Source organism: Mobula hypostoma, chromosome 5 (assembly GCF_963921235.1).
Source record: "Mobula hypostoma chromosome 5, sMobHyp1.1, whole genome shotgun sequence".
Lineage (NCBI taxonomy): Eukaryota > Metazoa > Chordata > Chondrichthyes > Myliobatiformes > Myliobatidae > Mobula > Mobula hypostoma.
The window spans coordinates 112,251,987-112,266,229 of NC_086101.1; the positions used below are offsets into that span (position 1 = coordinate 112,251,987).

The 14,243-nt window shown below is 42.3% G+C and overlaps 1 protein-coding gene across 6 annotated transcripts in view; it reads left to right on the plus strand.

The window, feature by feature from the left end:
- LOC134346920 (GRB10-interacting GYF protein 2-like) overlaps nt 1-13,893 on the plus strand; it is a 173,344-nt gene extending 159,451 nt beyond the window's left edge. For 5 of the 6 annotated variants that reach the window (XM_063048771.1, XM_063048774.1, XM_063048775.1 and 2 more), the window contains 3 exons: nt 3,544-3,603; nt 5,273-5,420; nt 9,462-13,892. In XM_063048771.1, coding sequence (XP_062904841.1) covers nt 3,544-3,603; nt 5,273-5,420; nt 9,462-9,529 — 276 coding nt within the window. In that variant the 3' untranslated portion in view covers nt 9,530-13,892. Of the gene's footprint in view, nt 1-3,543; nt 3,604-5,272; nt 5,421-9,461 lie in introns of all 6 variants that reach the window. The other variant, XM_063048776.1, reaches the window with a different exon arrangement.
- The last annotated feature ends 350 nt before the right edge of the window (nt 13,894-14,243 follow it).

Below are 14,243 nucleotides of genomic sequence, written 5' to 3' on the forward strand. Positions count from 1 at the left end.
GAAATAACAAATATAGGGAATTTTTTTTAATGGTGTGTGATAGGGAAATTTCATGGTGATTTTCATGATCAGCAGCCCAAAATCCATAAGATACACCTAAAAGTATTCAGGAAGCAAAATCTTTGTCCAGTTTAATTCCTCAAGGGACCTTAAAATATCTCCAAATATCTTCCTTCTCTATCCCACCAAGACAGCAGAATCTTATATACCAATAAACCAGGTGTTCAAAGGCTGTCATTTTCAAATAAATAATGTACCTTTTTTTTCTGTCGATGATAAGGGATTCTTAAGCTCATCACTTCTACTGGGGCTTTGGACACAAACAGCAGGTCACCAGAGACCTCTGTTTTGGGCCAGTCTTTCAAGTTGTCCCCAGATGTAGCCCATCTTCAAAGATCACTCCTCTCCCAGGGATGAGGTCTTTGGAGCTTCTGTTGGTGTTTCTGCAACACTGTGTTTTTATAGGATGGGGTTGTTAGTCGCATGCCCAACCTTCCCCTTGGAGCCAGGCTTGGGACCATCAGTGGCAGAGTTATGATGAGGGATTACCAAGGGTTGTCTATTGTATCTTTATGCTTCAAAAGGTTTTTTTTCGAATCTCTTGCTCAGAGCAATTCAAATCCATGCTCATGTTGGCAGCAGGTTCATTCAGTTGATTGGTATTAATGGACCTGACTCTCTTCTAACCTGTGGTAAAACAAAATACGAGAGTTACTTGACAGATCAGATATTATCTGTGAAGAGGGAGAGAGTTAGTGTTAAGGATCTTGAGCTTTGACTTGTAACATGAGCTGACCATTTCTCCCCATAGATGGTGCTAATGAGCATGTGTGTGTGATATATATGTGTGTGTATATGTGTATACAGGTGTCCCCCGCTTTTTGAACGCTCGCTTTATGAAACCTCACTGTTACGAAGAAAGGCAGCGCGCGCCCCGAGCAGCCGCTCTCCCCCGGATTCGGAACTGCATTCTAGCTGGCATTGCTTAGACATGAGCCTGTGAGCAGCCGTTTGCAAGATGAGTTCTAAGGTATCGGAAAAGCCTAAAAGAGCTCGTAAGGGTGTTACACTTAGCGTAAAACTAGACATAATTAAGCATTTTGATCATGGTGAACGAAGTAAGGATGAAGTGAGTTTGGCTTGTGGAAGTTGACGAAGATGATGTTGAAGAGGTTCTGGCATCCCATGACCATGACCCATGATAGATGAAGAGCTGATGCAATTGGAAGAGGAAAGGATATCAATCAAAACCGAATGAGTAATGATAAAGTACGACTTTGATTTTGAAAGGGTACGTCGGTTTAGGGCATGTTTGCAAGATGGTTTGAGTCCTTACAAAGAACTGTATGATAGAAAAATGCGTGAGGTTAGCAGTCAAGCAAGCCTTCCACATCAGCCACAGCAGATGACAAACTTCGACCTTCGATATCGACGCAGGCAGACATAGAAGAAGATAACCTGCCTGCCCTGATCGACCATGAGATGACACCCCAGTGTCCCACCACCCCAAACCTCGGGCCGCGGACAGATACCGATTCGCGGAGAATGCAGCGGTAGCCGGGAGGCACACAGCACATCTTTAAGAGAAAAGCCCAAATAAACATGCTAATTAATTAGGTGCCACCCGGCACGTAATTGTCGGCCTAGATCAGAGGCAATTGCTGATTGCGTCGCCTCTGATCTGGGCCGACATTTATGTGCCGGGCGGCACCTAATTAATTAGCTTGTTTATTTTGGCTTTTTTCTTAAAGATGTGCTGGATGCGTTCCAGCCACCACTGCACCCCTGCATGCTTCGCGGATCGGTATTGGTTTGCTGCCTGGAGGATGGGGGCCACTGCACCACCCAAACTCCGACGACTCAGTCTAACACACCATCATCAGTGTGCTCCGCACTGTCCCAATTCGGGTAAGTGATACTACACTGTATATACATTATTTCTACTTTATATGGGCTGTGTATTTTTACGTGTCATTTGATATGATTTGGCAGCTTCATAGCTTAAAGGTTACCGGAGAGAGTGTTTTTGCTAACAGCGCTTACATCGTGTTTTTGCCGAGAGCGCTTGTGTGAGATTTTCGCTACGGAGAACAGTTTAGGCAATGATTGTGGAAAAGTATTTCTACTTTATATAGGCTGTGTATTTTATCATATCATTCCTGCTTTTACTGTATGTTACTGTTATTTTAGGTTTTATGTGTTATTTGTGTTATTTGGCATGATTTGGTAGGTTATTTTTGGGTCTGCGAGCGCTCACAAATTTTTCCCAAATAAATAAATGGTAATTGCTTCTTCGCTTTACGACATTCCAGCTTACGAACCATTTCATAGGTACACTCTACCTTCGGATGGCGGGGGAAACCTGTGTATATATGTGTGTGTGTGTATATGTGTGTGTGTGTTTTATTTATTTTTATAATGAGCTTATATACATATATGCTTTGTTTGATTGCTTGCTTTCCCGCCTGTTTTATGCATTGGTCTCAGTTGAAATAAATTGTTGCGGTAGGGTCTTGACATTTCCAGGGGTTAGGCCCAGTGGTTTCCCTCCCCATTATTTATTTATTCACTCACTCAGCATCTGAGGTTTAGAAGAATGACGACCAATGAAGCAGGGAATCAACACTGACACCACAATCTTGAGAGCTGGTTGGATTTTACTCCTGATTTGTGCTGTGCCCGTGCATATACTTTCCTGTAGAGTTTGTTCTAAATAACAACCAAAAAACGGGGTATAGTGTAAGTAATTGCTTTTCCAGTAGTGTCTCAGAGGTACAGCATCAATACAGGCCCTTTGGCCCACCAATTCCATGTCAACTTCATGCACTCACTTTTACACCTATTTTATTCTCCTCACTTTTCCATGGCTCCCCATCCTTAGATTCTAACTCTTATCTACATACTGGAGCAATTTACAGTGGCCATTTACTTTACCAACCTGAAAATCTTTAGGATCTGGGAGGAAACCAGAATATCTGGGGGAACCCACATAGTCACAGGAAGAATGTACGAACACCACACAGACAGTACTGGAAGTCAAGATTAAACTCTGGGGGCCGGAGTTGCATGTACTGCACTGAAGTACTAAGACAACAGCTTACCTTTGAATGTATCTGACTCTTTGGTATGGGAGGTTTGGGGAGCTGAGAAGAAAGTACTTGACCATTGGTTGGTTGAAAGTTACTGATGTCCTTCTTCAAAGGCAGCTGTAATGTGCAACCTGACCAAGTCACTGCGACAGATTACCTTGACATTGAAGGACTTTCTGATGGCCTTTATATGACATTGTGAGACAGTGAACTGTGTAATTCATAAGTTTCAGCCACAAATAACCATAATACCATAAGCCATGTTCCTTGACCATTTAAAAATGTAAAGATGAAAGCTGCAATTGAATGCAGTAAAAGAAGTTTCCCCTCTCCTCTGTATGTTCTCACCTTTACCAACCAATAGAAAATGTGTCTTTTCTCAAAATCAGTGTTCTGACTCATTTTGTATGAGAGTCCAGTTCTTACAGATTTCCTTTTTCCTTTTTCTTCCTAGTTAACGAAGGAGCTTTTGGGCCTCACTGGGAATCTCTCTCTGCAGCCTGACAGATTACAGGTTAGTATAGAACTTTCCTGGTTCCTTTCCCACCATAACAGCAGTAGTGAAATGGTTGTTCACCAAGGGTTAAGAACATTGCAACAGAAGCACCAAGATGTAATCCAATGCTTTTTTCCTATAATTCCTTTATTAGATACATACCAGTCTGTTTTGAAGAAATAACTGATTGAACTGAGTAAATAATTCTAAAGATTCAACAGTGTCTATGTGAAGAAATTTTTCCTGTTTCACTCTTAAATGGTCCATCACTTATTCTAAGACTGTGGCCCTTGGTTCTAGACTTTCAACAGAAATACCCTCCCTGCACCTGGCCTGTTGGAGCTGTTGGAAGAGAATGGTGATTTTTCTTAAATCTAGACAGTGCATTTCCAGTCTCTCTCAAACCCTTAAGTGGCTAACCCACCAACCCTGGAACTAGTCCAATAAATCTGCTACTTCCTCTCTGTTAAGTAAGGAAACTGGAACTGCAACAGGTGTGCTTTTATCAAGATGGTATGGTTCACATGCTAAAATGATAGTGGGAAGGAAGTTACTGCTGTTCCAATTGTACTGATGTGTCCCCATCTAGTAGTCATCCCATCTCTAGTCTGGGTCCCATTACTATACCATACCACCTTTGTGTTCTTTTGTTTTGGCTCTTCTCAACAACTTTCCAGCTACTTACTACTTTCTCTTCGACCTTTTTCACCTCTCCCGCGAAATGCCTGAAGTTGTGTGCAGGATTCATGTTGGTATTCATTCTGAGAGGACTAGATCAGGAATGAATAGAACCAGAGGATAATGAATGTGAAATTCCTTACCACAGACAGCTGTGGAGACCAAGTCTATGGACATATTTAAAGCAGAAGTTGATAGGTTACAGGGAGAAGGCAGGAGAATGGTGTTGAGAGGGATAATAAGTCACCTGTGATGAAGTGGCAGAGCAGACTTGAGAGGCCGAATGGCCTAATACTGCTCTTATGTCTCATAATCGCTACGGGCACTAGTCCCTATTCAAAGAAGATTTTGAAAGAGCTACCCTAGAGCTAATTCACAAATACTAGGCACAAACAAAACTGCCCACCAGATTGGAATGTGCAAGGACGAAGTGTTAAAGAGAGTTTGCAGATGGTTTTTAAGGACTTAGGACGGCACAATAGAGATTTTGCCGCTTAAAGTGATACTATTTCTATAATTGAAATTAGATTCAATACTATTTCTATAAATTGAAATTGGGGGATGGGGTGAGGCTAGTCCCCTTGCCCTGTTACTGTTCAGTTGAGTTTTGCTCCTGGGTCCTGCAAGTGATATTTTGTATTGGGTAGGAATTTTCACTTATTCCTCATCCATGGCCCACTCACCTCTTTCCTTCTCTACTGAAGGTTCTGGATTGTGGTTCCATGTGAACACGTGTTCCTTGAGGACTTTTACAAGGGGGCAAGATGAGGGATGTTCTAAAGCCAAGTCAATGCATCTTCAGCTACAGTTTCTGGTTGGAGGTGTTGCATTTGGGGGAGGAGGTGAGATTCAGCAGTGAGAACAGTAACTATTTTTCCTTCTCTGAACCACTCTCAGCCCAGAAACACTACAGACATTTGCTGTCTGACTTCTGCCTGGCTGGTGAGCCAGGTTGCCTCTTCGAACGTTTTGGTAGATTAATTGTGTGATGGCTTCTTTTTATGTTCAGGACTCCATCTGGGGGCTCGGTTCAAACGGCTTACAGTCGCTGTTCCAGGCTAATCACAATAGCGCACAGCAGTCATCTTATGAGAGCTCCCAAGCTGGGAAAAAGAAGAAAAAGCAAAAGATGGTGAGGGCTGACCCTAGTATCCTGGGTGAGTCGCACTGCATTTTAACACCATTGTTATTTTTGTGGAATTTTTGGAATGTGCAGAGGTCTCTGTCTTCAGTTTACTGTAGTTTAGAGGGTCCAAAGCGGGTACTCAAAAATGATCTTGGGAATGAAAGGTTTATTTTCCTCTTCCCACCCTGTCACTTGCAAAAATGCCATGCCCTTCTGACAACTCCTCCTTCAAAGAAAGGGGCTTCCTTCCCTACACCATCAATGCTGCCCTCAACCACATCTCTTCCATTTCACATACGTCTACCCTCATCTCATTCTCCCTCTATTCCCACAGGGATAGGGTTCCTCTTGTCATCACCTACCACCCTACCAACATTAATGCTCAGCATATAATTCTCCGTAACTTTCACCATCTCCAGTGGGATCCCACCACCAAGTACATCTGTCCTTCGCCCCCACTTTCTGATTGCTGCCTTCAGGACTGCTTTGTCTATTCATCCCTCCCCACTGATCTCCCTCCTGGCCCTTATCCTTGCGGAGCAAGTGTCACACCTACCCCTATACCTCCTCTCTCACTACTATTCAGGGCCCCAAACAGTCCTTCAAGGTGAGGCAGCACTTTACCTTTAAGTCCGTTGGGGTCAACTACTGTATCCCGTGTGAGACCCAGTGTAGATTTATGAGACTGCTTTGCTGAGCATCTACACTCCATCCACCAGAAAAAGCAGGATCTCCCAGTGGCCACCCATTTTAATTCCACTTCCCATACCTATTCAAGCATGTCCATCCATGGCCTCCTCTACTGTCATGATGAGGCCACACTCAGGTTGGAGGAGCAACACCTTGTATTCCATCTGGGTAGCCTCCAACCTGATGGGATGAACATTGGATTCTTGAATTTCCGGAAATCTTCCCCCCCATCCCCTCACCATTCCCCATCCTTTTCCGTCTCATCTTATCTCCTTGCCTGCCTATTGCCTCCCTCTGGTGACCCCCTGCCCCTTTTCTTTCTTCCATGGCTTCTGTCCTCTCCTATTAGATTTCCTCTTCTCCAGCCCTGTATTCTTTCACCAATCAACTTCCCAACTCTTTACTTCACCCCTTTCCCCTCCCAGATTCACCTATCACCTTATTTTTCCCTCCCCTCCACCCAATTTCTAACTCTGACTCATCTCCTTTTCTCCAGTCCTGCTGAAGGGCCTCTGCCCAAAACATTGACTGTACTCTTTTCCATAGATGCTGCCTTGCCTGACCTGCAGAGTTCCTTCAGCATTTTGTGTGTGTTACTTAATTCATGAAAAGTATTTGTTGGCTCTGGGCCTGTAAGTACTGGTGTTCAGAAGAATGTAATGGGGAAGGGGAATCTTATTGAAACCTACTGAATATTGAAAGGCCGAGATAAAGTGGACATTGAGAGGAATTGGACATTGAGACTTCCCAACTAGAAGTAGGAATAGCCTCAGAATAGTAGGACGTTTTTTTAGAACAGAGATGAGTAGGCCAAGTCTGTGATGGCTGTGGAGGCTAAGTCCATTTAAAGTGAAGTTGAATAGTTCTTGATTAGTAAGGTTGTCAAAGGTTACAGGGAGAAGGCAGGAGACTGGGGTTGAGAGGGATAATATATCAGCCATGATGGAATAGCAGAGCAGCCTTGATGGGCCAAATAGCCCATTGGACTCAAGACTGATTGGACTCTGGCATGGTTCCAGAGGGAGGCAACACAAAGGAAATTATAGATCAGTTAGCCTAACCTCGGTGGTAGGGAAGATGTTGGAGTCAATTGTTAAGGCTGAAGTTATGAAGAATTTGGTGACACTGGACGAAGAACAAAGTCAGCATGGTTTCCTTAAGGGGAAAATCTTGCCTGACAAACTGCTATAATATTTGAGAAGATTAAGGTGAATGTTGTATATTTGGATTTTCAGAAGGCCTTTGACAAGGTGCCACCCATGAGGCTGTTTAAGAAATTAAGAGCCCACGGTATTACCAAGAAAGTTACTACCATGATTAGAGCATTGGCTGATTGGTAGGAGGCAGTAGGTGGGAATAAAAGGATCCTTTTCTGGTTGGCTGTCAGTGACTGGTGGTGTTCCGCAGGGGTTGATGTTGGGACTGCTTTTTATGCTGTATATCAATGATTTAGATGATTGGCTTTGTTGCCAAGTTTACAGATGATACGAAGATTGGTGGAGGAGCATATAGTGTTGAGGAAACAGGAAGGCTGCAGAAGGACTTAGACAAATTGGGAGAATGGGCAAGAAAGTGGCAAATGAAATACAGTGTTGGAAAATACATGGTCATCCACTTTAGTAGAAGAAATACATGTGAAGGCTATCTTCTAAACGAGGAGAAAATCCAAAAACCTGAGATGGAAGGAGACTTGGGAGTCTTTGTCCAGAACACCCTAAAGGTTAACTTGCAGGTTGAGTCGGTGGTGAGGAAGGCAAATGCAATGTTAGTATTCATTTCAAGAGGTCTAGAATACAAGAGCAGGGATGTGACACTGGGGCTTTATAGGGCACTGGTGAGGCCTCACCTTGAGTATTGTGAACAGTTTTGGGTTCCTCATCTAAGAAAAGATGTTTTGGCATTGGAGAGGCTTCAGAAGAGGTTCACAAGGATGATTCTGGGAATGAAAGTCTTATCATATGGGAAAAATTGACGGCTCTGGGTCTGTACTCGCTGGAATTTAGAAGGATGGGGGGATCTCATTGAAACATTTTGAATGTTGAAAGGCCTAGACAGAGTAGATGTGGAAAGAATGTTTCACTTGGTAGGGAGTCTAGGACAAGAGGGCACAGCTTCAGGATAGAGGGGCGTCCATTTAAAACAGGTGCGAAGAAATTTCTTTAGCCAGATGGTGAATTTGTGGAATCTGTTACCACAGGCAGCTGTAGAGGCCAGGTCACATTTAGGGTGGAGATTGATAGGTTCTTGATTGGCCATGGCATCAAAGGTTACAGGGAGTGGGAGAAAAAATGGATCAGCCATGATTGAATGGCAGAGCAGGCTCGATGAGCCAAATGGCCTAATTCTGCTCCTATGTCTTAGTCTATGGCAGTTTCTGCTCCTATGTCTGCTCACTTGTTCAGTGGTTATTCCATGAAACGTTCCCTTCCTCTCAACTTACAGATTTGTGATAGGCTGTATGGAAAATGACAACTAAATGAGGAAAGCCCTCAATTCAAGTGCCATATTATCCCCAAATATTATTATGAGCTTTTGCTTCTTTGTCAAAGCCAGTCCCATTGCTTCTGTTTTTCTGTCTTTGCTTCCCCACCGATTTTTGCCTCTCACCTCCCCTTGCCCCTTCTAGGATATGTATTTTTTTTTTGCTGATGGTAGTTTTGTCCTGAGCTGGCACCACGAACCGCTGCAGTTGTGCAATGTTGCCAATTTCTTTAGAGACTTGTTACTTCAAATTTTATCAAAGGGCCTTTGAGAGTTATCTGGGGACTTGCGTCATATAAGCAGACTAGGTAAGGACTGGAGGCTCTTTCTTCCACTGGGACTTTGAGCCCATTGTCTTTTCACAACAGTCTGGCAGCTACATGCTATTCGAATTATATTTTATAGTTATTAACTTGAAATTAGATTCCTAAACTGTCGCTCTTAAATTTGTGCTCTCTTGATTAATATCAACCAACATCATAGTAATTTACTGTATCTTTCCAGCCATATCTTCATTGGCTGTTTGAAAGAGATTAGTGTATCTACCCAAAATTTTCTTCATAACATTTAAATTCATCTTTGCAAGACCCTGACCACCAGTATTTTTGTGTGATTTATGGAATTGGTTGAGAGCATTCCAAATCCTATTAACTCTTTGGGGGCTGGTGGGGGGGCAATCCCTTCAGAACCTGAATGGCTTACTGACTCGTTCTTCAGAAGGAGTGATTTACTTCATTTGATGTAGAACATTCTCACAGGTACCAGTATTATAATTGCTGTATCCAACTGTGATTTTGTATTTAAGCTAGGGATGTAGCATTTAGAGCTCGGGGACCTCACTAATTTGTATCTGAAAAATATCCCGTTTAATATGTGTCCTTTTTTTTTTAAAACCCAACAGGCTTCTCTGTGAACGCATCATCAGAGCGACTGAATATGGGAGAAATAGAGACGATGGATGATTTTTAAAAAAAGGTTTTTTTAAAGTTCCTAAAAGCTGCCTTTGACTCCTTATTGACCGTACCTGGAACATGCTTCATGGTAGGCGTCCGCAGTGATGAATCCAGGATCTCCGCTCCCTGTGCTGGCAAGAAGTGTGAAAATTCACTTAATTTTTGTTTTGTGAACCCTCTGGGTACTTCTACTCTTCATTGGATGAAGCACCTTAATAACCATGCACTTTATCAGACATTGTACATAGACTGAAACTGGAGGTTTTCTTGAATATAAAGTTCCTTTTTTTTTGGAAATATATCTGCAAAACACTGTTACTGTTTTTAAAAAAAAAAAAGTTTTTTTTTCTTTGAAAGGATGTGGAACCTGAAGAAATGCACTTAAAAGACTGAATCCAGAACTGGAACTTATGGTGTGCTATAGTTTGGACAATGTGATTTTTGAGTGTTTAGGTCCCTTTTTAAACAAAAAAAAAAGGCAAAGAGAGGATCAGGAGGCCACTTACTCAGTTTTGCTTTGGTTGCACATAAAGCACCGAGCTACATTGGACTAACCCGGACAGCACTGCGCAAGAGTGGATTTTCAGCATTTACGTGGTGCTTAATACAAGGAATGTATAAAAAAGACAATAAATTCATACTTGGACAGAGTAGTTCAAGTGGACTGCTGCGTTGACAGCTTTTTTGTTTTTTATTTTTTAAAAAAAGCTATTTTCCCCACCCCTTTCCTAGGTTAAGTACTTCTTAACCCAGGAATCCAAGCTCACCGGCAGTAACGCAGAACCCATGCTGTCTAGTCAGCCGCGCGGACTGCAATGCACCCGGAAGTGGATGGCGGCTGACGAATCGGAAAAAGAGGAATGGAGAGAGACCAGCCCTCCAGTTTGCTTTGTTCTTCAAAAGGTTGCAAGACAGCGGCAAACCGCTACAAAGAACTCGCTTTTTTTCATCACCCCCAACCCACCCCCACCCCCACCTTAGTCCACTGAGGTGACTTAACAGCTGTGCAAGGGCTGTACGCTATAATTACCACTATTCATGTGGGACCATTTCAGTCTTGTGTCTTTTGTTTAAGAGGATAGTTGTACTTTGGTCTGTTTGTGTGTGTGTGTGTGTGTGTGTGTATTTTTTTCCCAAATATAAACTTCTGTTCCCTTTCGGAATAGACCTAGAGTGGTAGGACTGAAGTGCATCTTTGAAAGTCAGCTGCTTTGTATTTGGACTCTGGTGGAATGGCTCCCACTGATAATGCATGTGTTTTTTTTAATTCTTTGTTTTCTCTTATCAAACCACAACTTGTCTTAAAGCTTTAAGAAATGAAGCAAATCACAAATTGGCATCCAGAAAGTCTGGGTGAAGAAGTGTGCATGCTTCACAGGTGACTCTTTGGGAAGATTGAAACCACAGTGAGGTCTAGTTGACTTGTGACAAGACAGAGTAAAGTCAATAAGTGTTTGTAGAGTATATTTTTTAAAAAAAAACCTTTGAGGAGAGACGACAAAAGGAACGGGTTCAGGTTCGATTTAAAAGCTACACCAGCTGGGCACAGAGCTTTACAGTGCAGAATTATCCCAGGTTGCAAACTCTGGTGCCTCCTGGCTAAGGCAGCAGTATATTTCTTCAGTTCCCCCCAGACCAAGGTCAGTTGATTCTGCTAGCATTATCCATTCTGCCCCAGTGGCTTCTGGTATATAGCATCCAGTGGATCTGGAAGTGGGCTTAGCTATGATTGCATGTCTGCTTTCCAGAGTTATGGATGTTTGAATCAAGAACCTAATTTTGTGAGATATTGGAATGGGACCTGCAGAGAGTTTGCTTGCAGTACCAGAGAAGGGGACCTGGGTTGGGCACAGTGGTTTGGAATTGATTGCACGTCATTTACTCATTGTGGTAACCATGGTTATAATGTAATTGAGTGTAAATGTAAAGACCATTTCAGTATTAACAGACCTCAAGTGTACTTTCACAACTCGAGTGAGTGCATCTTAGAATTTGTTGGTGTGAAAAGGCTGTTTGCATCTCTGTAAAAGCTTTGTGTCTCATTTCTCCCCCCCCACCCCCATCTTTTCGTTAAATGCATTCAACTAGCTAATCTATTATATACACACTCCAGAGCACTGTTTAAAATAGGAAATGGGCATGAGGAAGGTAAATGTGCATCTGTTACTGTGTCACCCACATATGTGTGTCCACTTGCCCTACAGCAAACAGAGGCAGCAGCTTTAATCCCTGATGACATTGGTTTTATGCCCATCCCACCCAATACACCAATGCATTGGTTAATTCCTGCAGAGGATGCAAGGAGGGAAAGTGAGTTTTGTTGTTCGTAATGGTATTTTCCGTGCCTGCTTTGAGATTACTGATTCTGTTTTTCTTTTTTAAAAAAACTCCGGCATTTGGGGAAAAAAAAGTTATCCTCGTTAAATTGCCCTAAAGTAAGTTAATTGGATTGTTTTTTTTTAAAGCTAACTTTGTTTAAATTGGTAGGAGTTAGAGGCTTTTTATTGAATGGGCTGTGCTGCATTAAGTCTGAGTTGCTTTTTTGAGAATCCAGTTTGTAAACAGTGTTTTTAATTGTGTGCTTATTCACAGGTCAGCACTTCCTTAATCGCGTATGCTGGGGGAAATATGCACACAAAATTAAGAAATTAATGTACTTGGACTGTTGCATTAGATGCAGCCAGAATGGCACAACTTGTCCTTTTCCCAGGTACCCTGTATTTGAATTTATCCCCATGTAAATCTCCTGTTTCCCCTACACTCCCTGCATCCAAAGCCAGTAATTGTTGTAAGTGGTAACCTGGTTAGAGTATGCACACTATTCATAAGTTTACTTATCTTCTACCCACCTAACATGTAGGTTAGCATTCAAGTGGTGTCTTTTGACAAGCAGGCTAGCACTACTTCAAAATTCAGGAAAATACGCACAATATTCTTTTCCAAGTGGGTTGGGCACACTGAGTTGGTATCAGTCTGTGACTTCAAATCCACTGAAGATATTTTTTTTACTGTCCATTTCTCCCAGCAATCATCTTGTATTACTTTTAATATAAAGTTCTCCTGGGTAGATTGGTTGCAATTTACAAAACATGATCTTCCCTATGAAAGAGTTCACTGCTGCCACCAAGCTGGTTTACTTCTAATTGTGGTGTGGTATGTTCTGAATTGGTTCCTTCAAATGACTCCACCTTCATCCACCATGGCAGTATAACGAAGCTCAAGGCCCTTTCTTCCACCTGTGCCCCAGCTTGAGATTGCAAAATAGGTATTTGTACTGGTGGGTGTTTCTCAGATGTATGTGCTTTTTCTGGTCATGGTTGAGAAACGTGTGGCCTTGGTTAATGTTCCTAGGTCTCAAGTGTGGTCTAATTTAATCCTGATGATAGCAATGTGGTCAATAGGATTGAAATCCACCAAGAGTGATGGAAAGATAAGCATAGGACAAATGCATCAGTTGCTGCAAGGGTTGGACTCCAGAGCATTGCATTGACTCCTGGCTCTAGTTTGGTTTTATTTTTTTTTTAAAAAGCCTACTCCCCTTCCCCAGGCCATGGCAGTCAGCAATGCTCATCTCGGGGTAAGCTTCACTGCAACACTTACTCATTTGTGCCCATTTATGTTCGGCTGCTATTGAAAGGAACAAAGATTGTATGACTATAAAGCCATGAGCTAGCTTATTCAGCCTAGGCTGTACTGGTCCAGATATGAAGCACCACTTATTGCATAAGCTAAATTAATTCTGCACTCTTCTCAGTGTAGATGTGTATATTTTAAACCATGTCGAGGTTTTTTCTTTTGCGCAATGCCACGTATTGCTTTCTGGAGAACATCCAGGAATGTAGGCAGATGAAGGAGGTATATTTTTTGGCTTGGGCAGGGAGGGACATTGGAGAGTTAATGCAAGTTGGATGACTTATTTGCACAATTGTTTCATTTGATTTTACAACCAATATCTGTTGTGGGGGAGGTGGGTTGGGGTGGGGTATGGGTGTAATGTACTTTTTTAAATTGTTGTGCATAATCCCGAGCTTTGTAGATACTTTGCTTACCATATAAATAACTTGTACTTTTGGTTGGAAGCCTGACTACAGAGTAAAATTTAAACCTCCCTCTGCTAAACACAAGATATTATTTTCCAGGTTGGGGAGCTCTGTGAATACTGCCTTTTCACAAGTCTTTCAAGCTTTGCATTCTTTTTGTGGATGTAATAAGGGGAGGGGGCGGGTGGTTAAATAAGACAAGTGTATATAGTTTGAGATGTAAAAAAAACAGAATAAATTCGTACTGGGTTTCTGAACTGAAATGGCTTTTTTGTGGTTGTACATTTCTCACCTCATATTTAGATCGTCACTGAGCCTTACACCCTTTAAACAGTTTACCTACAAATTGTTCCATTTTTGACCAGCTTCTACACCCCTGTGGCTATGGAGTCAAAATGTCTCTCAGAATACAGCCAACTCTGGAAGAGCCAGTTGAAGAATGACACCAGCTGATACTACTTCACTACATGGCAATGAAAAGAGAATGTCGTGTCCTTGAGCCATCTTTCAGGCAAGACATTACACTACATTGCCAAAGCAATATGGGTAATCTCTCAGAAGGGCAGGTGAGATTTCCCTCAGATTTTGGACTGTATTTCTCCAACACCATTGGAAAAATATTCACAAACAACAGAAAATCTGCAGATGCTGGCTGGAAATCGAAGCAACACACACAAAATGCTGGAGGAA